Source organism: Desmodus rotundus, chromosome 2 (genome assembly GCF_022682495.2).
Source record: "Desmodus rotundus isolate HL8 chromosome 2, HLdesRot8A.1, whole genome shotgun sequence".
NCBI lineage: Eukaryota > Metazoa > Chordata > Mammalia > Chiroptera > Phyllostomidae > Desmodus > Desmodus rotundus.
In genome coordinates this window covers 57,090,166-57,117,334 of record NC_071388.1, presented here as the reverse complement: position 1 = coordinate 57,117,334, position 27,169 = coordinate 57,090,166, and the positions used below count along the sequence as shown (strand labels likewise).

At 39.0% G+C, this 27,169-nt stretch overlaps 2 protein-coding genes across 4 annotated transcripts in view; both read right to left on the bottom strand.

Annotated features, from left to right (window-relative positions):
• Positions 1 to 23,113, bottom strand: part of AGTR1 (angiotensin II receptor type 1) — a 47,778-nt gene extending 24,665 nt beyond the window's left edge. For 2 of the 3 annotated variants that reach the window (XM_071220595.1, XM_045192083.3), the window contains exons 1-2: positions 22,898 to 23,113; positions 13,765 to 13,839 (exon numbers count right to left, since the gene is read on the bottom strand). The gene's annotated coding sequence lies outside the window, so the exon portion shown is untranslated. Of the gene's footprint in view, positions 1 to 13,764; positions 13,840 to 20,821; positions 20,841 to 22,897 lie in introns of those variants that run through there. The other variant, XM_053918239.2, reaches the window with a different exon arrangement.
• Positions 23,114 to 26,456: 3,343 nt separating this feature from the next.
• Positions 26,457 to 26,774, bottom strand: LOC112300932 (peroxisomal membrane protein 11A-like). The gene has a single exon (XM_071220769.1). The coding sequence runs from the start codon at positions 26,772 to 26,774 to the stop codon at positions 26,457 to 26,459; it is 318 nt and encodes a 105-aa protein (XP_071076870.1).
• Between the last annotated feature and the right edge of the window lie 395 nt (positions 26,775 to 27,169).

The following is a 27,169-nucleotide window of genomic DNA, read 5'->3' as shown; positions in this document are numbered from 1 at the left end:
TCATGTCCTAGGCCTGTATCTTTCCCTCACAAAGGTCAGTCTTTACCTTAACTGAGCCTGTCTGTAGTCTTTTCTCATCTAAGATAACATACCTTTGGAATGTCAGACTGATCCCCTTTGTCCACACCCCTCTGGCACAATCTCCCACCAGAACAGGAGAGCACGGAACCCCTCACTGCTCTCTCGTTCTCCCGAATACCATCTCTTTATGCTGTAAGTGTTCATCGTTAACTCTCCTGTACCCACCAGTGTAAAAGAAGTGCATGTCCTTCCATTTTACTTTTTATCCAATCCCAGAGGTTCCCTGCTTTGCTTGCTGCTGCCTCCCTAATGCATCATCAATGGAGTTCATGGAACCCCCTTATGTCTGCCTGCTCCTTTGATTGTAATGTGTAAAATAAGGTGTTAAACTGCCATTCTTAGAAGGAACATTCCCCAATCCATTGAAATTTTGCTTCTTGGCTCAAATAAACTCACAAAAATTGTCTACAGGTTTGAATATTTCTTACATTGACAAATAGGAACCTTTCCGTTTGGAAGGGGACTGAGTCTCCACTACTATTCTAGACAGCTGAGCACAACTTCATACTCTGAAACTCAGAAATCAACGTCCAGTCACAATTAGAGGAACAACATTTATTTTCTGCAAAATAGTTTTCCCCAATGTATTTTAAGACCTCTATGTTTTAACTTTAAACTTTAAAGCATTTATTTTCCTATTGCAACAAAAAAGTTAAAGTAATTTAATTAATTCTCAGCTTAGTTCATTTAAAACACCAATTTTACAACCTTTATGAGTGTTTTAAAATAAGATTTTCTTTTACTGGTCATCCAAGATTAGGTTAAAAATTAATGTTCTTTCAGGCTTACTTTTTAAGGCTCTGCTGAAATTTTATAAACGAATGCGTGAGCCTGGGCTTGCCAGGTTAAAGCTGTAACAGAAAGGATTGCTGGTGGCATTCACAGTTCCTGGGCCTCCCAAGTTCTCACTGTGTTCCACGTTCGCCCGGCATTTTCACTAGAGCAGCCCATTTGGGTTGGCCCTCTGCCAGCGACAGTGCGGGCTCGGAGCCCTCCAGAAATGTAAACATGAGGTGTTCCATTTACTGGCCACCCGATTACTAATGATGAAACCTTGCTTTCTGTAGCCTTATAGAGCAGGACTTCTAAAACATGGCACACTTATAAATTCAGATATTTAAATGCAATGGTTGAAAATATTACAGAGATAAAAGCTATAATTTACTGAGTATTGCACCAGGGGTTTGGGATTCTGATGCTAGATTTTCAGATTCTAATTATGCCTGCATTTGGAGTTAAGTGGCTACATTTGTTGCCAGGCAAGGTGTAAGCTAAGAGGCTCCCTTCTTTTAAAAGGCATGATTGCATAATGTTTCTGGCCTGTAATGCTTCCAGAAACATAAGCAGGTCTAGTGTGGCTTCTCTCTCAGTCTGTCACTTTATTAAAACACAACGATTTGCAAGTGTTATTTAGCAGATCAGCTGGGTTCATTTCAAAGGCTAATATTTAACAGAGGAGAAAATAACCCATCCCTATCCTTTTGAAAAGTGTTTTTGATGTATTCACAGGCAAAATTACCTAATGTTTTATATAGATCTCCAATCTAGGATTCAAGATAATTTTAGTAATGTCTTACCCTGCTTGCCTACATAATCCAAATGATCAATTCTACAGTAGAAGGAAACTAATTCCCAGTGCAATAATTTATCCTACCGACCACATTATTTAAAGTCAAGTTTTTCTTCATCTCCTGTTGCATTTCTGAGTATGGCTGGTGGCATGTGAATTAATAATTTTCTTACTGAATTGTGACAGAAAAATACCTGCTTTACCCAATCCTGAACATACCTTTCAGAGCTCTTGATCTTCTATTATTGAAAATAAGTATAGCTTATACTTGCATCCAATATCAGTATAAACCTATCATTAAATATTAATAGTGGAAATTTATATACATATGAATATGTTAAAAACAATACTGATAGTATAGCACTTAATGAAAAACAGCAACAGGAAGATCTCAGGCTCTGGAGAATTTGATGGGTTACATCTGGGAAAGAAATGGTCACATAGGGTGTCAGAGTCAATCTCAAAGTCTGGTTCTGGACCTGGCATTGGTTAGCAATGTGTCTCCTTGGGCTCTGTGTCTGTGAAAACATGAAGCCAATAATAGAACCTAGCCTGTAGGGGTTTTGTTTGTTTGTTTTTGTTTTTATGGTCGATTAAGTAATCAACCAGGGCAGATTTTTGGGAACCGCCCTGCCTGGTTTCAGAAACTGTAACCCCTCGTGGCTAAGGCTGAGTAAAAAGACCTTGGGACCAAAAGCCACTAAAGAGACAAAGTTTATCTCCCAGGCAGGGGTGGTGCCTCTGCCCTCTTTACTTCACCCTGCTTGGCCCTGAGCGGATGACTGTTAGCCAATGATGGGTAAGATTCCTCAAGGGAGGGACAACCTAAGACAGGCATGGTCAGGAAGGGGCCCTCAGGGAAGGGCTTGGGGGGGCTATAGAAAAAGGGGGTGATGGACCTTCGGCCCTTGTCTTTGACATAGCCTGAGTCCTCATTCTGTCTGCAAGAAGTCTCCTAATCTCTTGGCTGTTTTACTTCCCCTGCTAGACTTAAGCCTGAAATAATGCTTGAGGGTGGTGCAGCCCTGGGGAGGAATGAGTGGTTCCCCAGGGGGATCAGGCTTAAGAAGGAATGTATAAAATCCTGTGAAACCTGCTTTGCTAATACCCTCAATTTAAATGATAAGGTACAAACAGGAAATTAGTTTGTTTCCCCAAAGTTTTATGGCCCTTTAGCTATCTGACCCTAACTCAGAATAAGCCCTCATAGTTCTTTGAATGTTATCTGTTGTTTGATCATTACTTCCTGACAATGATTGATGAGCTTTATATATATGCCCTGTACTCCTATGCAAATTAAACCCAATAAAAGCCCATTGAGGAACAGATTCCTGGCCCTTCTTCTTTGAGAGATCGGCCACCTTTCCTCCCCAAGCAGATCCTGTCTTGGTAGTCTTATTCTCATCTGTGGTGGCCGGGGGGAGCCCTGTGGGTGGAGCCCCCCCACAGCAGATGAGGTGACTGACTCAGTGCTCGACCTAGTAAATGTCCACTTAATAATGTTAGCTATGGTTTTCTCTGATCCTTTGTGTCTATACTTATAAAAAAAACAATATAATACAATGCCAATAATCAGAGTTGCCTCTAAGTTTTATTGTGAGAAGCAAATAAGACTATGTGTATGAAATAGGACCTGGTACTGGTTGCTTCCCAAACTTGTCTCCCAGAGTTTTCACCCATAAAACTAGACCAAAAGTTGGGAGAGTTTCAAGGATGATTCATTCCTGGATTTGAGATTATTTATTTATTACTGAGGGGGATGATTTGCCATTTACTTTAAGTCTCATTTATTTCCTTCTGATCTGGATGATGACTTAAATTTGTGACTCTACTAGATTAAGAAGATAAAATATTGCATTGAAATTAGAGTCAACTAGAGAGAAATTATTTTCAGTGCAGTTAAAAAACTGAAGTTAACAATCTGTTCAACCTCAGGAAATTGAAAGAAATAACATGATTGTGCTTAAAATGCTATTTTCAACCCTTTCATTAACGCTAGCAATTGTTTTCCCTGTATAGGATCTCTTTTCAGGAGAGATTTCTGTGGGAGAGGGATTTGAAGAAAGCTGTGACTAGCTTTTTACTAGGGACAGAATACTGATTCAATTTGTTATTATTTTAACTAACTTGTCTTTCTAATACTACTGAGATTTAGAGTTAGAATTGCTGTATTTTGCAATGAGCACCAAAGAGAACAAAGACAAGCTACTGACATATAACTAAAGAGGTTTTGCTTGGAGGAGGACTAGACTTGGCAGCTTAGCCTTTATGCAGCAATTTCCAAGGACGCCTGGAGTTATGAGAGGTATATGCTTCCTGAAATTAGAAGCACTTGCCTGGACAGAAGTCCACATCAATTCAAACTAACTTTCATATTTTTCTGTCGGAAAAGGAAAACCTCTCCTTTAACGTTATCTATTGCGTATTCTCAAAATGTTCTAGCTCCTTGCAAGGCTGATTTTATGGGATATCAGTGATATGAGGGGTGCTGGGAAATAAGTTCCTGTCTAATTATAAATAAATAACTGTATCATTAAGTAGTCCTTTGACCTGGAATTACACCAGAAGTTCTTCTGAGGTCATGTTTCAGTTTTTTTTTTTAATTTTTTAAAATACTCAATATGTCTTTTTTTAAAAAATTGATTTTAGAGAGAGAGGAAGAACGAGAGAGAGAGGCTGATGTGAGAAACATCAATCAGTTGCCTCCTGTACGTGCACTGACTGGGGATCAAGCCCACAACCTGAGTGTGTGCCCTGACCTGGGATTAAACCTGCAGACTTTTGGTGTATGGGGTGATGCTCCAACTGATGGAGCTACTCAGCCAGGGCTCATGTTTCAGTTTACAAGGCAGCCACGCACTGGCAGTTAAGGACTGAACCCCGCTCTTTCTGTCAACTCAGCACAGCCTGGTTTCTGGGAGCCTCTTTATATCACCACCTCTTTGGAGAACAAATCAGCAATTCCACTAAAACTGTCCACATGTGCAAAAGACATGTACAGTTTTCTGTAGAATTGTTTACCAGCCATTGGGTATTTTTTCCAGGATAAAGATGCATTTTTTTTTTCTAGAATAAAGAGAGTTGCATGTTTTCCCCCTGTTTGTGATCATTTCTCTTTCATCACTTTCAGGGAAGTCTCTAAAGTGGGGCTGTAAAGCAGTTAAAACACTGGCCCATTTGGGGGAAGCATGACATCACAGCTGGTTGTCTTTGCCTTGGCCCCATCTGCTAGAAATAGCAACGATGGCCTTTGCCTAAGCTGGTAGGAAAGGAGCTTAGAAAATCAAATTATCAAGACAGAAACTATTAGTCTTCATTTTCTTGTTTCCAACCTGAAAATACAAATTGTTAAATATGCCTGTTACCTAATCCTCATTAGGAAATCTTGAAGAATAGCAGGACAGGAAAAATAAGCATGGCGATGATAAGAAAACACCAACACTAAAAAATAATGCAAAATCAGGATTGTTCTTCTCACTTATAGTATCTTATATGTTTAGAGTTGGTTGAATTTGGAATCTTCCATTAAATAATTTTATTCCTAGTTATATGGAGATGAATGCCACATGTAGCACCCCAACTATATCTTTTTGTTTAGAATTCTCTTTTTTTTTAGATATGAGGACAAAATAATTTAAATGGAATCACCAGTGTATGAAATAATTTTACATTCAGTGGTATCCCTAGGACTTATAAAGTTCATTGGTATATTTGTTTAAGAATAAGAATTATTAAAAATAATTTAATGGTAGGGTCACATACCCTAACTCTTTATCACTTGAGTTTTATTTTAAGGCCCAAAGAAATGGGATTCCAGGTAAGTGATAGGCAAAATGTTTTTAAAATATACCAAAAGCACTAAGCAAATCAGTTGGGTGTTCAGGAGAAACTGACATCAAATAAAGGTTTCTAATGATCAGAATTTGAGGTATAGCCACAGAACTAGCCACTGGTGATTGACTCATAGGCCTGACTTTAAAAATCCCTAATTTTGGAAACATTTCCCTATATTTCAAAGTATTTTAAGTTTTTAAAGCATTTAGGTTTTAAAATTCCATTTGGTTCCTTTCTTCCAGCATCCATTCTAAATGTCTAGTTTGTCTACGTTTTGTTCATTCCCTTCAATATCTGTCACTCTTACATGTTCTTTTTGGGGGGGGGAATGGGGACAACTGTAATTGAACAACAGAAAAATAAAACAAAAACTGCCCCTTCCCCTGTCACTGCTTCTGCATTCTATTCCCACCCACCACGCCATCCACTATACTTTGTTGAATATTTTACTTGCTTGTTTTTCTATGTGCACTAGAACATAAGTTGTGAGACGTGGTTTTTGTCTGCTCTTCGCACACCTTGTCCTCAGTGCTGAGCACAGTCACTGGCATGTAGGTGTCTAACAAAAATGCTCACTGAATCACAGCAGAATCTGTTGCAAACTGCAGCTCTAGATAGGAATAATTTGTATTTAATACAATTCTCATTCAGGATTCTTACTCTCATGACATTTCTTTGATATTCCTATTTTAGAGTAAAAGAAACTTTAGGATTACCCACACCCTTTCAATAACAAACTTCTAGGTCACAAAAGTTGCAAACTGGAATGTCATCAGGATTTGGGCAGGTAAAGAAAAGTATGAAACACCCAATATAAGGCATTAGGGAATGGTAGGGTCTGTGATAAATAGGAAGTTCATATACAACCCTACTTAGATGAAAAACAAAATTTAAATTACAGGCCTGTTGGAAGAAAACCCATGTACCTGTGGTTTCAAAGGCCTGCTTTAGCTGTCAGTTAGTGGCCAGTAGGTCCATGGAGACATTTTCTCAGTCACAATGTTTTTTCTACCTCTTTTCAACTATATACATAGGCTTGGGTATATGTGCACGACTCCCCATCAGGACAGAAATACTCAGCTGATCAAATCTAATTACATTTGCTTTCCAACTAAATTGTGTATCACCCTCCCCTCTTGTGAGAGATATGGCCCCTCTTGGGTCCTCAGCGTCTGATTATTGCAAACCTAATTAATTTGCGACATTTCATTAATAAAGTTAACTAAAACTAATTATACATATTGAATAAAAGTTTCCTCTGAAATGAATTATTCTATTTAGCTTAAGGGTTCTTAATTGTTAGAATGAATTGCTGAGGAGGACTGCAGAATTGCTTTCTCTTGGGATGTTCAGCTAAACAGCTAGATAAATTCAACCAATATGGACTGATGGATGAGGACACCACAGAAACAGAAAAGAAATTGATTAACTCTAAAAGTTAAAGATATCAAAACATCTTCCTCAGAAGATAAAAATCACAAAATTGGCTACATAGATCTCTTCATTTTAAGGTGTCAAATTAGGTCTGTTAAATTTGTCATATCTTAAGAAAGCTAAAGTTTTTAAATGTATTGACATTTATTGTTTTATTTACAGGAGAAGTTTTCTTTTACTTAATTGGTGCATATTTCATTTCTCATTTTCAATTCCGATGGTATGTTTTGTCTAATTTATCCATCTAATTAACTCTACATTCTAGCAGATATGCAGGAAGAGCTACTACTACTTCAGCTGCCCCAAACCAAGCTGAAGCAGTGTGGGCTAAAACTTCCCACAGGGCCATTTCCAGTGCTCCCTTTTTGTTCATTTGTGTATAGATAAACATGCTCTATGTAAAATAAAGACTAGCATTAATTAATGGTTCAGAGTTAAATACAAGATAGCTAGTCCATTAGTGTTACATATATCACGTGAGAAGCTGTGGTAATCAACTCTAATTTGCATTGCCTTCCCACTGCCATAGCAGGCTGGACGTCTTGCATTGCATTGTTAAGGAAAACAATTGTTTTATCCTTTTGCTTTGTATACTGACCCCACTGGAGGAACTGGGAGGCAGCAAAACACCCACGTTTTTCTTCCTTTTTGACCTGGTACCATCACTGAGGAGCCAAGGTTCAGTCTCCAGGTCAAGAGATAGCCTTTAGTTACTGCCTGGTCTTATCTACAGCAGCTGTTTGATTTCTATGGTGGCCCATGCTGTGTACACACGTATTTTGGCTTTGCCTGGCTGAGAGGAGGAGGAAAGCTGCTCCTGATTGGATGTTGGGCTTGTGGTATGATGTTGTTCCTGTTCTCCTGGGGTCCCCTGGCTGAGTCTAGCATTTGTTTATATTTTGGAAAGGTGCCAAAGACCTAGTTCTAGATAACTGGTGACCTTCTGCCAGGTATGTACCATATTACTACATTTCCAAGGTATCTTAGACCTTTCTGGAATTTAAAAAATTACTCCTAAATATCTAAATCTTCTTAAATATTTTAAAGAGAATGACTAAATAGTTGAAGGGAGAGGATGACAATGCTTTTGGTACTAGTCAAAAGTTCTTTCTGCCAACAAAACAGAGCCTCTAAATTTAGAGGCTAATTCTCTGAGCTCTTTTAATTATTAAAATATTAACAGTAATATAATTTAAATTAGTCTCCTACATAGTTATGTGCTAAGCATATATGCCTAGGGCCAATGTTTATGTAGAATAACAGGTTATTTGGAATATATTCTATAAAAAATATATAATTTTGTTTATTGAAAAAACATTCCACAAATTGCTAATGGTTATTTTGCCTTGTTTTTCACTGGTAAGACTCTAAGATTCATATTTGGCAATTACAAATTGGGCTCAAACTTATTTATGATTTCATTGAAAAGTGATACTTTTAAATATGTAAGTGGAATATTGGGTGAATATTTATGTACCTTTCTCCCAGCAAGTTATGCAGCTGTTTCAAATCCTTGATGCTTCAATGACTCAAAGACAAATGTATTTTTAATTTTTTGCCCTGTGCAACATCCATTAGTCCAGGAACCAAATGTAATTGAACTAGTAGGTATAAGTGAGTGGAGAGTAATTGAGACTGACGGTTTAATAATGGGATCGTATTAGTGGAAAATGCTGACAGAGAACTTTAAGAATATACTATAATAGGAAGTGATTGTATTAATTAACATTAAAAACCAGCTACTGTTAGCTGTGATATACATACTTTGGAAATGAAAATGGAGACTTCTAATACCTTGTACATTTCCATTAAAAAAGAAGAAATAAGTGGTCTAAGATTTATTCTGTTTAGTGCTCAAATTGTCTAAAAAATATAAATCAGCTTTAGCTTCTACAATTGAAACATATCTATAATTGTAGAAAAATAATACTTTACAGAAAATAAATAGTAGGAAAGAAATATTGGCCTTTGAAAATGAGCCTAAATCTTTTTCTAGTGTTTCTGACTTGGAGATGTCAATGATAAAGGTTAAAAAAAGCCATAGCCATATATTAGCTCAATATAATTGTGTATACTCCTTTTGCAAGTTTTAAGAAACCAAAATCTTATGACTTTAGAAAGGTATGCAAAATATTATCTTTTAAAGTAAGATTTATTGAAGTATAATCTATATACAGTAAAATTCACCCCTTTAGGGTATATGGGTGATGAGTTTTGATAAATGCATCCAACTGTAATGACCACTACAGTTAATATACAGAATATTTTCATCACTCCCCCAAATTCCCTTGTACCCCTGTCCCCTCCTCCCAACCCCAGTCCTTGGCACTCATCGATTGATTTCTGTCCCAATAGCTTTGCCTTTTCCATACTGTCATATAAATGGAATCACACGATATGTAGCGTATTCAGTCTGCATTTTCACTTGGTGCCATCCTAGTTTGCTCCTTTTCGGTGCCGAGTGGCATTTATTGTATGGACGTAGCACGGTTTCTTTTCCCATTTCCCTGTTGGTGGAGGCTTGGATTGTTCCTAGTTTTTGGTGATTATGAAAGAAGCTGCTATAAACATTTATAATCAGGTCTTTGTGTGAACATGGATTTTCATGTTTCCTAGGTAAATAACTGAAAGCAGGGAAGGTGGGTTAATATGCATTTATTTAAGTTTATGAGAAATCACCACATTTTCCCCAATTGGCTGTACCTGAGGAAGGCTTTTAAGAAGCTAGGCCTATACCAAAGTGTATGCTGGTGAAAGAACCTGATTCTCATTGAGCACAGATTTATTTTTATTTTATAGCCAATTTTAATAGGTTCAGTTAGCAGATTTTTTTTAAAGCCCACAATAGGTTAGAAACAGTAAGCTAGAAGGCCTTAGGGATGTGTTACAACTGGAAGCAGCCAAAAATGGTACTCACTAATATGACTGTACTTACTAATTAAAAAAAAAAAAAGGCAGGAACCTACAGGGCTGAAATTTTTCTATATAAGTTCTATCTGACAAGTTCCTAAACATGTCTATATATTAGAATCACCTGGGAATATTTTAAAAGTTTCAGAGCCCAGGTTCACAACGCCCTCCCCTGCCCCCTCCCGCCACCCAAATGAATAGATCACAAATCTGGGGGAGAGCACAGGCATCAGTATTATTTTTAAAGCTCCCGGATGATGTCAGTGTGCAGACAAGTTTGGAACCACATCCTAGAAGCAAACAAGGATGCAGTCGAAGAAGCTTGGACTTGGAGCCGGGGAGCTGGAGCTGCCCGCGTGGCTCTGGGTAAGCCCCAGCTGTCCTGGCTTCAGGACTGTCTTCTCCACAATCAGAGGTTCCAGGTGGGTGAACTCCAATACGCTTCTGCATTAACATTAGGTGGTTCTAGATGTCATTAGACTGATAACAGTCATGCTGAGGAGACTCCATTTCCCAAGGAATGGCTGGCTCTATATGAATGGTTTATTTCAGAGACTTCTTGGAAAGAATTTTGTTCACATGATGACATTTTAATTCTGTATATTTAGATAGTTATATTTGTTTTATCTTAGATGGGATTGATGTATGTTTCTAAAAACAGTTCAAGCCTATGGAGCAGTTTTTTGACTACTGAGGGTAACTTCTTTTGATTAGCTTGATTAAAAAAAAAAAACTTCAAGAACCCCTCAAAAAGAGTTCTTTGTATAGCAGTTGTGATACTTCTCAGCTAATTTTAGAGCTGGTCTAAGGAGCTAAGGCATCTAGGTTATATTTTCAAAATGTTTCTCCATTTGACAAATGTATAGGAGATTTGGACTCTTGGAGGGAATTCAAAGCTGAGCAGGTTCCATACAGGTCAGAGTTTTGAATGTGCTCATCTTAGTAAACCAGTGCCATTGTTACTGACTGGATTGTGAAGAAATTTCATATTGAAGACCTTTAGGAATCATTTCATGAAATACTTAACTTTATGTGCATATGCAAATACACAGGAAAAAGAAAAGGGGGCCTGTGCAAACTATATACCAGATAACCTACTACTGAGAAAACTAAAATGTAGAAATGATTTTAAATCTCCAAATAAATTTAAGACAGCATACAACCTTCTTACTAACAGAAGTCTGTTGCTTTATTAATAAATATGTTACCCTGGCTGGTGTGGCTCAGTGGATTAAGTGCTGGCCTGCGAACCCCTCTCTCTAAAAATAAATAAGTAAAATCTTTTCAAACAATGCATACTGATATGACAGCTGTCCCAATACAATCTAACAAAATTGTTTTGAATGAAGTTAACTGCTACATTCTAGCACTGCTACAGCCATTGTATGGAAAAAAACTGAACAGACTTTTTAGCCAACCCAATAAAACTGAGGAACTGAATTTTAAATTTCATTTAGTTATAATTAATTCATATTTAAATTAAAATAGCCATATGTGGCAAATGACAACCATATTGGACAGTGCCGGTCTATAGATTTTAAGTCCCTGAATATGGTCTTGATTCTCTTAACTGTCCTAATCAGGTTTTCCCCATTTTCATAAACAGATTCCAGCCTAAATTCTTTTGGTTCTGTAAAACAAGGTTTGAAATGCTGTTACACATTACTGGTTTAAATCAATAAGAGATCAGAGTTCTGTAGTCATTTAAAGGGACATTACAAAGTTCAAAAGGTACTCCTGAAAACATTTTTTGTATTTCAATATAATGCCTATGGATTGGGATGCGGCCTTGGAGATTATCTAACAGGAAACAGAAGGCAAAGTTGCTACTAGTGGCAGAATTGGTATAGCATCAATCTTTAACAAACCAAAAATAATTTAGCCCTGACTGGTGTGGCTCAGTTCGTTGAGCATCATCCTGCAAAGCAAAAGGTTATTATTGGTCAGGGCACGTGCCTGGGTTGCAGGTTCGGTCCAGGACAGGGCGCAAACAAGAGGCAACTGATCCATGTTTCTTTTTCATAAGGATGTTTCTCTCCCACTCTTTCTCCCTCCCTTTACCTCTTTATAAAAATAAATAAAAATAATAAATAAAATTTTTTTCTTCTCTAATTTTATTGTTATTCAAGTACAGTTCTCTGCCTTCCCCCCCTACCCCAAACTAACCCCTAGCCCTCCCCACCTCCCTCCCATTTCCACCACCCTGCCCCACCTCCCGTTATTGTCCATGTGTCCTTTATAATTGTTCCTACAAACCCTTCACCCTTTTCCCCTGAAATTCTCTCCCCTCTCCCCTCTGGTCACTGTCAGCCTTTTCTCAATTTCAGTGTCTTTGACAAAACCCTTAGAATTAACCACGTTTTGCTTATTCATCTGAAACTTAAAAGTTTGAAAATGTTTAAAATTTTACATAATGTTTTCTTTAGTGTTTTGCTGTTTGTAAGCAAAATATCATAGTTATTTTGGAAGATTTGCTACAAATGTGTGGTTGTTAGAAGCTGAGGGCTTCCAAAATGTATGAGAAGGGTGGATGGTCCAAGGATCATTTCCAGCAGGAAGCCCCACGTTATTGTCCAGCTTCTTTCACGGCAAGGCTGACGGGCTATTATGGATTAAAAGCACCTTTTATTCAGTCTCCTAGCAGGTAAAATAAAGCTTCCTGTCTTAGTGTCTTCCTAACTAGGACATATATTTTAAGCACTTTTTCCAAAGCTGATTTTTTCGCTAAAAACATGGGTAGTCTAGCTTCCTAGGCTTAACTACACCTCAAAAAAAAAAAAAGAAAAAGAAAAAAGAAAAAAAAGAAAAACCCTCTAAAGATTTACAATGACAGAACTCTGTGGAATGTTACTATATCTATCTCCAAGATTAAAGCAGTACTAAATAGTTTCCTAACACCACCATGGAGTATCATCCAACAAGTGTTTCCTACTTGCCAGTTGAGCAAATAATCAAGTCCCCTCAACGTTTGTCTACTCACCCATCAGCTACCTTCTACTTTGATAAAGTGCAATCACACATATTCAGAAGAGGGAAGTTATTCTTTCCATTCTACCCGGAGGGATTAGGGAGTGTCTCCCCTATTACTTTGGGCTGAGGTTTTGTTTTGTTTTGTTTTGTTTTGTTTTAATCCTCACCCAAGGATATGTTCATTGATTTTTAGGGAGAGAAAGAGAAGTGGGGAGACAGAGAAAAAAAAATTATTGATCAGCTGCCTCCCGTAAGCACGCTGACCAGGTAATCGAGCCTGCAATTTAGGTATATATCCTGACCAGAAACTGAACCTGCAAACTATCTTGCAAGTTAGGTAAATTCAGGAGTGTTTTTTTTTTTTTTTTAATGAAGCCCAGGTGACAGGAGCTGGACCAACACGGAGTCACAGCTGCCCTTTCAGGTTCTCAGTAAAGGTGCGTCTCTCCAATTTCATAGTGCCATTTTTCCTATATCTTAGTGCAGCAAGGGAGACGTTTGCGAGAATGAGACTGAAAGCAGGTCACATTTTAAGGTTTTTGAGCTTTGGGAAGTAAGTTGTGGGGCGAATCTCCTACTTCATGGCTGTGAGAGAGCACATCATTCTCCTCCGGGGTCTTCTGAAGCCCTGGACTGTGAAGCATGGAGAGCACCACGCAGAGCCACCACCCACGCCACAGGCAAACCCTTGTCACAGGGACTGCAAATGTCTTCCATGGCTTAACATCCATTTATACATGGGTAGCTTGGTAATTCCGACACCACTTACCTTTAAACTCCTATAAATACTTTTGTGTTCCTAAGCTGTGTATTGGAAGGAATGGGGTAAGACTGGAATTTCCTTCTCTGCTTCCTCTCTTTCTGTCACTGGACAAGGGCATGTGTGGCTTCTTGCGCTACCTCCCCTGTTGACACATTACAAGAGACTCCTGATGGATACAGTGCTATAGGCATAAGGCATTTACCTCGGTGCAGAGCTTCTGGAATGATGCCAGTAACTTATTTAGATAAATTTTAGACCAATTTATGACGTATCGAATCTGAAAAGAAAAAGATTAGTGTGATTCACTGAATATGGTTAGCTTTTTACTTTTTAGTTAACAGAGTGAGCATGAACATCACATCTCATGAATGTTTTTGGAGGGAATGAAATCATCTGGTCTCCATCAAGGACATATTTTTCCTTATGGAGAGTCAGGCTACACTACAGGGCTAGGCTGTCAGGGGACCTCATCCTCCTCTGCTTCTAGTCAATGCCTTCCCTACACCCAGCAGATACACACTAGAGAAGAAATAGAATATTTTGGGGTAAAATAGTGTAATTTTGTGCTCAGACACTTCTGTAGACATGACTGCTAAATATAAGAAATAGATTAGATTTTTACTTGTGAATCTAGTAAAACTTTGACAAATGATTAATTTTAATATAAAGCTTATACAAGTGTTATGGAACCATAATTTTAAAAATATCATTTTAAAAGATCTATGTTTTTATATTTCAGAGAAGTAATACCTGCATGTGATATAAATGTCAAGTTACATAGGAGTATAATGTAAAAGTACATGTCTCCTAGCCCTAATTGTCTCTCTGGATCCCCTTCCCAGAGATACTTCCTACTAAATAGTTTCTTATATACCCTTTTAGGACTTTTATTTACATGGGCCCTGGCTGGTGTGGCTCAGTGGACTGAGTGCCAGCTGGTAAACCAAAGTGTTGCCGGTTCAATTCCCAGGCACACGGCTGGGTTGCAGGCCAGGTCCCTAGTGGGGGTGCATGAGAGGCAACCGCACATGGATGTTTCTCTCCCCCTCTCCTTCTCCCTCCCTTCTGCTCTCTCTAAAAGTAAATAAAATCTTTAAAAAAAAGTATTTACATGAATATAAATATGTATATTCATGTTTTTATTTTACATATCACACTAACATCATACTATTCTACTCTGTACTTTATTATTTTTTCACTTAACATGGCTAGCAGAACTTTCTACATCAGTATATGTAAATCTACCTTATTCATTTTGATGAGTATACTCATTATTGCACTGATAAATGGTAACTTACTTAACCAGCCCACTATTAATGGACCTTAAGTTTTTCCTTTTTCTTTTTAGTTTCCATTTGTGGTTGCTTAAAAAATTGTCTCAATTACCATATCTATACATATGCATTTTTTGTACTTATTTGAATATATGTTGTATTTATTTGTACTTATTTGAATAATTATTGAATTATTACACTAAGATTAGTTTCACACTAAGATTTTGAAAGATACTTACAAAATGCCTTCTATATAAGTTAATTTATGATACCAAAAATCTGGCTTTTCTCAAATCTTAAATTTTTTTCTCCTTAGGATAAGTAAAAAAGGATGTATTTGCTTGATTTGCATTTCTTTAGTTATGAAACAGACTGAGTTCCTTCTTCCTTTCTTGTTTCATGTAGTTATTCTCCTACAAGTTTGCCCAGTCATGGCTTTTGCTCATTTTTCAAGTTGGTTGTTCATTGTTTCTTATTTTAAAGAGTTCATGTTATGTTAAGGAAACTACATGTAATATGTGGCAAATTGCTTTTCCAAGTTCCTGTTTATCTTTTTACTTTGTTTATGGTGTTTTTTACTGTACAGCCATTAATATTTTTTTTATGTAGCCAACTTTATCAATGTTTTTCTTTATGGATTTGGGTTATTTTATTTAAAAAAATTTTTAAAGCTTAATAGGTTATATAGTTTTTTAAAGAACACATATCAATGTTACTAAAGCATTGTTGTATAGGGGAATTTTGGCATTTAGAAGGATCTATTTTTAGATTCCTATTTCTTGGTGGTTTTGTTGTTATAGCAAAAGAAGTTTCCCATAAGATGATTTATCCTATAAAATGCTACTATGGTGTGAATTCTGTGGAATCTTGTAAGGGCCCAGTGTACCCTTAGGGGGTAAATATTAGAGACAGGTCAGATGTGTCAGTGTCATCCTTCAGAGGGTTAATAGTGGTTGTCTAAGATCTGAAGTCTAGAGTGGGCTAGAAGGCAAGTAGTAGAAATTCCAAGACAAACAGAAAGTAAGAAGTATAAAAGTAATAGTGGTTATTATTGGAAATTTTGAAAGCATGTGGGAAAAAAAGGAAAGAAAAAAGTCACTTTTGATCTTAGCCTTGATCTTAATAACCCTCAAAAGCTTTTAAGATTTGTTATATATTTTTCCTAGTCTTTGTTATCTGTTCTACAAAGATGCAGGCATTTAAAAATATATCAGTGATTTTGACTCGCATTTTGTTCTAATATACCTCAATTTCTTTCATTATAACACCAATGACCCAACTAAGACCTTCATGGCACCTTGACAAGCATCTACCAAATACACACACACGCTGGATCACATGTTTCACACATTGCTTTTTCACTTACAGTTACCTTTCTTTGTCATTAAATATTTTAAAATATATCAAATATATCTTTATATAAATATATTATGGCTCTATAATGCTCTATCATGTAGCTTAACCTAACGGGAATTAAAAATATATAGAAATAGATTTGTGTTTCTCTCAAAAATCCATTCTGTTAACTTAGCAGATCAAACACATACACACATTCAAGAAATTATTATAGTGATCACATCAGATTCTTTGTCATTCCTGATAAAGTGGCTGCTATTAATTGTGTGAAGGTTAAAAGCCGGAGAGATCACGGTATGATGCCTTTTATGTGAAGTGACATCATTTGATTTGAAAGAGTTAGAATATTAAAGCTGGGCTAATGGAACAGTCTCATTGTAGGGGTATACCACGTAGATTTAGAATCTTGTAAAATGCATTTGAATTGGGTAACAAGAAGAATTTGGTCAAAATGTGAAGAAAGTATATGTGATGATAAACTTGCAAATGTATGAAGTTTAGTAGATGAATTGTTGTGAGATTTTTTTTTCCAATTTGTCTGGAAAAAGCCTGCTGCGTGTTATACTCAGCCACAGTCACAAATATTTGGCCTTAGTGAGACCAGCAGGATTCTAAAGAGTCATAAGAGGATTACTGACATTGTATAATGTACCAGTAGCAAGAAACATTACCTGCTATGTACGGGATGTCTCCTGGATGCCACATCCCCTTGGTTTTGACTCAACCGGTAACTTTCAAGTTAGATGACTTATGTTTGTGCTGCTTGTATAGCTAAAGTTCTAGACCCAAGCAGCTAATGAAACTGTCTCCTGAGGATGTGTCCCTTTATTACTGAGAAAATTGTGTCTGCTCAACCCTGGTGATACATCTCACCTCAAATATGATCACAAGGAATCTAGAGTCACCTCAGCCTTTTAAGCAACACCAGTGAGCCCCTGTCAAAACAACAGACATTTGGCCAGATCCAGCTGTCAACGGTCAGACAATCTACGTGCCCTGGGAGAAATCGTTCAGAGACTGAAGCATTTGCGAGTCACTGGCTTAAAATAAGTTACCTCTTGCTTGCAGACTGACTGAGTAGCAACTACATTCAACTATAGTTTTGTAAATAATCACTTATATATTTTTTAAAAGCTAAAAATATGATATGTAATTTGAGTGGGAATGAAGAGTTTATATATATAAGGAGTGACCTGTTCAATTCAAGAGAGAATTTTTTTATACCATCAGAACACCAACAAGTAAAAGGAAATTTTAGTTAAGGTAGGGAAAAATTAGAGAAAGCAAACCTTAAATTTTAAATAATGGGCTGGCATAGTTGTATTTATTTCCCAACTAAAGAATTTCTCGAATTCTTCATTATTGTACTTAAATGTAAGATGGCAGGCAAATGTTATAACTACAATGGAACAGATCTTCTTTTTCCCATGAAGGAAATAGAACTTGTTTCAAATTAAAACTTTAAATGAATTCTCGAATAACCCATTGGCCTTAAAAAGCAGGCAGCGTAGTGTAGAGCAGATAGCGGGGTGGTGGCTAAGAACGCAGGAATCAGTATTCCCGTGTTTAAAACTTTACCAGTCACTGCATTTAGGTGAGCTATTTACCTCCTTATTACTCAGTACCCTAATCTACACAGTGAGGATAAAGCAATGACTATTTTATAGAGATGTTGTCAGCATTAAATAAAACATGTTTAAAGGCTGAACATTGTGTTTGACACATTATATGTGCAGTTGGCTTTATGTAAAATATTTATTTAAAAGCCAAGAAAATAAGCTCTAGAAACATTCTGAACAAGGCACAGGTTGTTGTGCTTCTCCAACTTTAATGTGCATTCGAATCCCCTGGCGACCTTGTTAAAATGCAGATTCTTATTCAGTGGGTCTAGGTGGGGCCTGAGATTCTGTCTCTTTAGCAGGCCCCTAAGTGATGTCCACTATGCCGGTCTGTGGACCTTGACACCCAAGGTAATTGTGGATGGCTACTCTTAATTTATGGTCCAGTGTGGGAAGGGGCAGAAAGGAAACTGCAGATAACATGTATTAGATTTAAAATACTCCCCACATGATTGTAATATGCTTGCCTTACTTGTTCCCTAATTCTTTAAGAATTACTGACCTGCTGTGTCAACATTTTATTCTTTTTCATTTCTCTTTTTCTTACTCTTTCCTCTACTTGACCTTTGCCATTACCGCTATAGATTAAAAAATGGTATTAATTTAAATTAGATCCCCAATTAGTAAAGCTAAAGCACCAATTTTAAGTCATTGTATTATACCAGAATAATATACTTGAATGAGATTAGAAAAATGGTTTCTAAAATTTCTCTTCTAAAATATAGGGATCTGAAAATGTATTCAGCACTTTAGCTTTAGCAGAAAACAAGGAAACAACGAAGAGGCAAGTGACTTGTGGAGCATTTAGTAATAGAATACAAGGAGGCATGGGATGTGGTCCATGCCATGGAGGGAGTTATACAATCCCATGAGGAGGGAAAAGCTGTTGTGGTTATTGTGGAAATGGCCAGAGTCAAACAATGTGACCACATTAGACATTCCACCTGGTCTGAGAGTTGTTTTTAAATGGCTCCCCACCCCAGCAGCACTGCGATGATTAGAGAAACCCTATCTAAATATGTACTTAGCTTGACCAACGTTTTTCTAGGACAAAGATCATTTTCTACTTTGGTGTGTCTGCAGCGCTTAATATCACTTAGCTCCATGGTATTCCCTCTGTAAGTATCTTCTGCTATTGTTGATACTATAACTGACATATTCCATCAATATAATTCTTCATTTTCCAAGAAGACTTTGATTAATATAAAATGAGAGATACCTAAAGAAAACTTAGAGAGCAAATTAGCTATCATAGACTCTCTTTAAGAGTACACACCCTATGTGTAATTCCCCAATAGTCTTACTCTGAGGGTAACCATGCAAAGTTTTTAAATCCATTGATCTAAATAAGATTTTAACGAAAAACAAAGCAGCTTACATATGTATAAAATGAGCAAGGAATCCCATAAAATTGACTCAAACTGAATGATTATTAATTCTATGATTTAAAATTTTAAGAACATTTAGATTTGGAACTTGAAATATAAAGGCATAATGAGATTATGAAAAACAAGCGTACCCATTTCTTACCCACTTTCCAAATCTGTAAATGTTAGAATATTAAACATGAGACTAGCAACACAATTTAAAGTATTCTTGGGAGGAAACTCTAACAAGAACTGGCTGATTCTAGGTATTTATTTCTACATAAGACATTTAGATGATGCATCTATTTTAGAAACCAAACAAAGAAAAAAATCTTCTGAATTGAGCTATAAGAATAATGTAAAATAAAGCAACCATACGGTATTTATAGTATATGGTGAATTCTTTGTTAGTGAAATATCTTAAAAGGATATTTTGGTTTTCACACTCAAGGAATTTTTCCCCTGTGGCCATCTACTGTGAAGTGAATCAAAATCAAATAGCAAAGGTTTAATGTGAATTCAACCAGAGCTGGGAGCAAGATTCACCTGTCATTTCCACGACTATTCTAAATACATACTTCGTTTTCTATTTCCGATGGTCAAATTTGACATTAAAGTAATCACTAACTAATGAAACATCTGGCAAATATACAGGTCTTTAGGGGTTTTTTTTTTTTACTGTAATTGAAACATTATATTTTAGCGCTTTAATAAGATAACGGCACTTACTTGCCAAATCAGTTCAATATTACCTTAAATACCTATAGATACTACTTAACTTAAGATGGCTTTATATATTAAGTCTTTTAAAAGTTGATTTTTGGTAGAAAAATTCATATCATGAGTAAAATAGAAAGTATAAAGTGATTGCTAAATTTAGACAGGAAATGAAATAAAATTTACTTTTGCTTATGGGAATTTTAGCAGACTTTTAATAGATAACTATGTGAAAAGAAACACAAACCATGTAATCCAATGATTTTAGGCAATTTTGAAAGGGAAGTTTATTTTGAAGAAAAATAATAAGCATTTTACAAAGGCAGGAGTTTAAAAGTTGATTTGTCTGGTGTGGGAGAACAAGGGAGAAAAGCATTCCTAACCTGGTCTTGGATACTTTGTCATAATTTGTTGCTCTGGCTTTGTATTTGTTTATTGCCAGCGTCTTTAAGACAGCAGTTGAATCTTCACAGCACTTGGATTTACTTTAAACTCCTAAATAAAATTCTTAATCTTCTAACCTACTTGGGAGACCCTCTGTCACAACTGAGTGGGAGAAGGACTAGGTACACTAACGAGCATGGGGAGAAAGGCCGGATCCTGCATTTGGGCAGCCCAAACATGCAAGGGTGATAGGACTCACTCTTGGTCCCTGTAACAGATTTGAAAGCAAAATACAGCAACTCTCAGGCAGTTGCTTGAAAAGGACACTGTGACAGCACAGACAAAACTATAGGAGACATGCATCATGCATTTCAACTGAGTTTGAAATGGTATTTTACGTTGCCTTTGGGTAAGCAGCAAATTAAATTTTCTTTCATTATTTTCCCTCTAGCACAGGGCAAATAATTAGTCATAGTAATAACAACAACAGTATAAACAGCAGCAAAAAAAGAAAAGCATACACACACACACACAATTCTTACCTCAAACTAGAAAAACACCCCAAATAAGAAAACAGAAAAATCCACCGTTCTGTCCTTTTTGAACACTGCGCCGGGGTTCAAGGGTGATGGGAAAGATTTAAGCTCAGAGCTCTTGGGATGCAGAGCACTACCGAAGCAACAGTGAATGAAAGACACGTTCTAAATCTCAAAGATGAGTATTCTTTGGCATGAGTGGAACCAGTGGAAGAAAACCCATTTTCTTCTAAGCTGGATGATGGAATGAAGTTGATTCATTTTCAGGTCAAAGAAGAGTCAAACCAGAAATCAAGGCCGCAGAATGGACACAAAGACCAATGTCCTCAGGACAAAAATGGGAAGACAGAGTAGACAACAGACAACACTAATCATCACGAAACTGAAGCAAATGTTGAGACTTAGCAGCTTGGGGCCATTCCCTGAGTCTCAAGTCAGGTTATAGGACCTGTGAGCCCTAATTTGTGGGACGGACACTTGGAGCCAGCTCTGGGAAACCTACTTATTTTCCAAAGCACATAATTTACCAAGAGAGTTATTTTGACAGTTTTTAAAATGCCAAACATGGGCTGAAAGGTTAATTATATTAGACTCATTTTCAAGCAATAATTAAGAAACAAGAGGAATCAAAGAATTTTATTACTGGAGAGAACTTTATGGGCAGGGACTTGGGGTTCAAATCCAAACACCACACAGCTAGTAAAGGTGGGAACCTCTTCCCTGCTCGCTAGGCTTCCCTGCCCCTGCACTGTCTGCCAGGAAAGGTGGTGGGATCCAGCACACTTGAGGAGGGATTATCCATGGGGGCTGTTAGAGCTAAGGAAACACTACGACAGACAGACGAGGGAAACAGGTGATTTCTGTTTTAGAGAACACTTACAAGGGGGTCACAGCTTACGTTAAGGGGAATAGATGTCTGGGGACCCAGGCCCCGTTGGTGGTAGTAACCACCAAGAGAAGCGTGTTGGGGGTGAGGCTCCTTCAGGAGGAGATACAAGTTGTACTGCCAAGTTAAAAACATGAACCAGCAAGGTGCCAGATCGCTTGCACTCTCACTGTTCCTTTCTCCTTCTGGAATGACACTCGAAATAAACACAGCCAAATCCTCAAAGTGCTCCAGGGGAGAGAGCACCCAGACTTTCACCATGAGAGAGGGCTCCCAAGCGTGGTAGTGGGTTTTGATACTTATGAGGCCATCAGCAAACCAAGATTTGGTAAAGATGCCCCTGATGGATTCAACAGCCAGGTGTCTAACGCCCCCCAAAGACAACGGGGCAGGAGACACTTTGGGAAAGACTTGCAGAGGTCTTCCAGAGACACTAGCAGCTGGCCCTGTGGAGACCCGGACTAAAGGGTTAAGAGAACTGGACGGTTAAGAGAACTGGACAACGGGGCGCTAGATAGAGAGGTCAGTAGGGAAGGAGCCAGCGAGAGCTGCTTCTAAAATCCTGACTCTGTTACAAATATGCAGTGGCCAAGGCTGTTGAGATTAAGGTGTGGAAATGTCTGGGCTTCTCCCTTCTCCAGTTTGATGAATTAAAGGGCACCTGAAGGTGGGAAAGTTTGCCGGAGGTGGGGGCGGAGTCAGTGCCAAGGACCCACTGCTAAGGTTTGCAGGGAGGGGGAGCAGGTTAAGGGCATCGCCTGGGAAGCAGAGGGGGCGCATGGGGATCCTTGTATCTTCGCCTTAGATATAGCATAACTTTGAAATAAATGGACGCCCGGCAGAAATACTGGCTTCCGCTCAGGTCATGGTTAAAAGCCAGGAGTTAGCTAAAAGCCTCCGGAAGAAAGTTTACTTGGTTCCATCCCACTTAGAGATTTCTGGCCTGTATTTGAAAGTGTTTGATTGAATCGGAATGAAATCTGGGGGTCACGCAGCAAACAAGCTCAAATTCTACCCTCTCAACTCAGACGCGCCCCTCACCTGATGTGGGGAAGTGCGGCCAGCTCCGGGTGGGCGCCGACCCGCACGATCCTCGAGCTTCCCGGCACAGCGCCCGCAGTCGGGGCTCCTTCGTGTGAAACCGACCACCCCCGCCCCACCGTCCCAAGCCTGTCCCGCAGTCCGCACCCACTCACCCGCCCCTGGGGTGCTGTGCGCACGTCGGGCCGCGAGTGGGAAGCTGTGGTGCGGTGCTTTTGCGCGCAGCCTCGGAGTCGGGACTGCTCTCTGTTAGTCTGGCTGGTACCCACCAATCGCCGCCGCTAGCCGGGTAGAGCTGCTAGCCCTGAGCCAGCTCACTCTGCCTCCAGTGCTTGGGGGGCCCGCTGACAGGCGCTGGAAGCTTCTTAGATGAGGAAGCTCCGAATTTATAGGGTGGGGCGTTGCTGCGCTGAGGGTTCCCGGGGCGAGGCTCTGTTTTGCATTCCCTCCTCCTCCAACCCTCCCCAGGAGACCCTCTCGGCCCAACCCCCTTCCTCTCCAGATGCTGACGGAAGAGGAATAATGTCACAGCCATCCCCAGTCACCTTTAGATTTGTGCCCACCTGCCCCAGAATCCGCATGGGGGAAAAGGTCGAGAAGTGGAAGAGAGATGGAGGGATAAGACCAGCCGTTCACGCCGAGATTAATATTCTTCTACTTAAAACGACAACAACACACTTGGAAAACTTTTAAAGCGGCTTTAGGGAACTTCTATCTCTTTCCTGTAACTCAAACTTTGGCATTGCTGTTGTGGATCATAGATCCAGCCCAGGGATTTATTTCAGAGTTACAGGGTTAAAGGGTGGAATTTTCCCCTCCTATTGGCCATGCTATCAGAACTGCATTAAAAAAATATGTGTGCATATATATAAAAATTAAAAATATAAAATATGACCAAATATTTAAGGAAGAATTAATAAAAATTCTTCGTAAACTCTGTTGTTCAGTTTTGTCTAGAAAATTTAATTAGAGATAGATCATTTAATCTATTACAGTAGAGGATCTGGACAAGGTAAAAATAGTCGTTTAAACCTTTTATTTGCCCTGATCTAGCAGCTTTCATTTCTCATAAAGTTCCCAAAATGGCCTTCTCAAATCCTATATCTTGATTGACCAGTGTAAAAATAAAGACCCAAGGACCTTAGTCTACTTTTTAAGGAGGTCAGTCACATTTATGGGAAGTTTATTTAGTGCACACTTCTTTTCTCATTTCCGCCCAGATACCCGAGACGGCTTTACTGGTGGGGCTGACGCCCTGCTTGTCTACCTCACTTCCCTCAAATTAAAGGATCCGTCGAAACAAGTAAGAACCCAACACACAACATGGAAAGTAGGAACAGGAGTAAGTGGCCTCTGCTCAATGTTGAGATGTCTCCTTCAAACTAGCCTCTACTGCTCTTTCCACGTCCCCAACCATCCTACACATATGAGGTCTGATTTACCATAGAAAATTGCAACCCTCCTACATTCACAGTGTTGGTGAAACTTAATGTGTGACCAGAAGCACGTCTGGCTGCCTGCCGCTATGAAAGCCAGTACTCGAGAAGCAGGTGCTGATGTAAAGGATTTGCAGATGCCCGCATCTGTAAGATGGGGACTCATGGTGCAGAGTGAGTCTCCTGGGAAGATGGGGGACTCACATATCAAAGATCATCTCCACCTGTCAGTGGGGGCAGAGGTTTTTATAAGGAGGGAGAGGGGAACAGAATAAAAAGATCAAGGGAGGGGGGCTGCAAAGTTCTCTATATGCAGACGAGCACAGTCCATTCTGATAAGGCAAGTGATGGTCCGGTGTGCAGTATCGTGGTTTAGTCATCCTGGCTTCACATCATCTCGGCTTCACATCATCCTGGCTCCATCGTTGAAGGTCAGCAAATCTCCCAGAGCTATATCTTTTGAAGTTAGTTCCTAGGCTTCTAATAAAAACATGCCGTTCACCTCTAAGCTACATGTTAGTCAGAGTCAGCACTTACAGAAATGATGTCAAAAGAGTGGTGGGGTGGGTTACAATTTCCCACTGTTATAATTTTCCACTGTTATGATTGCATAAATCTTGATGAAAATTAATGGGGTAATGCCCAAATTGTCATATAGCTTTACATAAAACAATCTAGCTGATATGTCTAAATATAGTTTTAATTTTTATAGAAAATAGAAACCACTAATCAACAAGTTCTCAAAAAAGGCTTCTTGCACGGGAATTCTGGAGATTCTTCTGCTCACACTCCACCAAAAAGGCAGTGAAATATCACAGAAGGAATGCTGGACTGAGAATCGGAGGAAGGAGGTTCTGGCCTCAGTGTTGTTTTTTTAAAAAAATTTTAATCTTGTTCAATTACAGTTTCCCCATTATTTGACTCTTCCCTGTCTTATCCACCCACCACCTTCTGCATTTAGTCCTTTCCACCCCCATTGTCTTTGTCCATGGGTATTTTATACATGTTCCTTGACTTGACCCTTTTCCTCCTTTCTCCTATTATCCCCTCCTTCCTCCCCTCTGGTCACTGTCAGTTTGTCCTTTATTTCCATGTCTCTGGTTCTGTTTTGCTTACTTGTTTGTTTTGTTGATTGGTTGCCCTTATAGGTGAGATCATATGGTATTTGTCTTTCACTCCCTGGCTTATTTCACTTAGCATAATACTGTCCAGTTCCATCCATGCTGTTGCAAAGGGTAGGAGTTCCTTCTTTCTTTCTGCTGTATAGTATTCCATTGTGTAAATGTAACACAGTTTTTTGATCCATTCATTTACTGATAGGCACTTAGGCCATTTCTAGCACTTGGCTATTGTAAATAACGCTGCTATGAACATTGGGGTGCATAGGCCCTTGTTTTTAAACTTCAGTTTCCTCATCTGTCACAGGCTACCTATGGGTACCCATTGTGACCTTCCACATTATTTTTACCTCAAGTTCTTTCTGTCTGCTTCTGATTTTTTGCTTAGTCACTGTATTAACTAAAAACACAAGTTATACTTAAAGGTGCCTGATGAGTTTCTGATTCTACCTCCAGACAGAGGAAGGACAGGAGTACAGTGATTTCAGGGTGAGCCATTTAAGAGGCTTTAGGCCCTCCTCTCCCATCCTGGCAGTGTCCTCTGTGGAGCAAGGGGCCTCTACTGGATCTGAGCACTGTGAATCAGACCTGCTGTGGTTGTGCGAAACAGTGAGGCACACAGCTCAAAAGTTTCTGTATTTACTGTGCACTTGTTGGTTTAAGTCTTTAAAATTTTTTTCTTTCACCGTGACTGGTGTAGCTCAGTGGGTCGAGCATGGGCTGCAAACCAAATGGTCGCTGGTTTGATTCCCAGTCAGGGTACCTTTCTGAATTGCAGGCCAGGTCCCCAGTGGAGGTCACATGAGAGGCAACCACACATTGATGTTTCTCTCCCTTTCTTTCTCCCACTCCTTCCTCTCTCTAAAAATAAAAAATAAATAAAATCTTAAAAACACTTTTTTTCTTTCAATTTATATTCATTCAGAAAACACTAAGCTCTTACTATGTGCATAAGAGAACTCAATGAATGTTAAGTGAAGGAAAAATACTCAGAAATTCAGAAGTCACCCCAGCACTACAAAATATACACATAAATCTTCATGCTTTCCCTGTCTCCATTCTTGGCCTGACCTCTGCTCACATACCAGGCCCGACATGCTCTCCAGAACAAGTCTTTACCACAGTATGACCGAGGTCTGTGCCTAATGCAAATGTCTGTTTCACGAAGAGGTATGAATCTTCCACTTCACGTGAGGCCAGGCCATGGTGACGGTGCCTGGTACAGAGGACACAAGACCTCCAAGTCCAAGGATGCCAGGCTTGGACTTGTAGATCCCCAGCTGGCCCAAGGGATTCAGGATATCACAGAGGTTCTTCACTGTGTCCAGTTGCAAGGGAGTATGACAACTCAGAGATTGGAATAAGAGTAGGAGAAAGGATTGGAGCCATTCTGTTTCCTCATCAGCCGCGCTATACCCCAGATGATACTGGTTGGGTGACTTCTCCCTCTTTTCCCTGTCCTGTGTGACCTGTTCCATCTGCAGGGAGATTTCATACAGATTCCCCCCACCAGGCTCAGCTTGAGAGAATAGGAAGTAATGGCGCGTGGCCCACATTCATCTTTTCTCTTTGTTAATGCTGGAGGCCAGCCCTATGCTCCTCACCCGTAGGACTGTGTCACAGATGAAATAAACCACAGGGCTCAGGTTCAGGTTGGCAAATGTCAGGCATAAGCAAAGCACCAGATCTGTGGCATGAATGGTTGCTGGGTAACCTGTACAGCACATACCAAATTACTGAGTCTGAATCACTTAACGGCCAGGGCTCAGACTACACTCCTGTTTCTAGAACTTCATCACTACCTTTTCTGGGCTCTAACACATATCTAAGCAACATGCATGTGTACAGAGTGGCTCTGAAGTGCCAGTCCTGG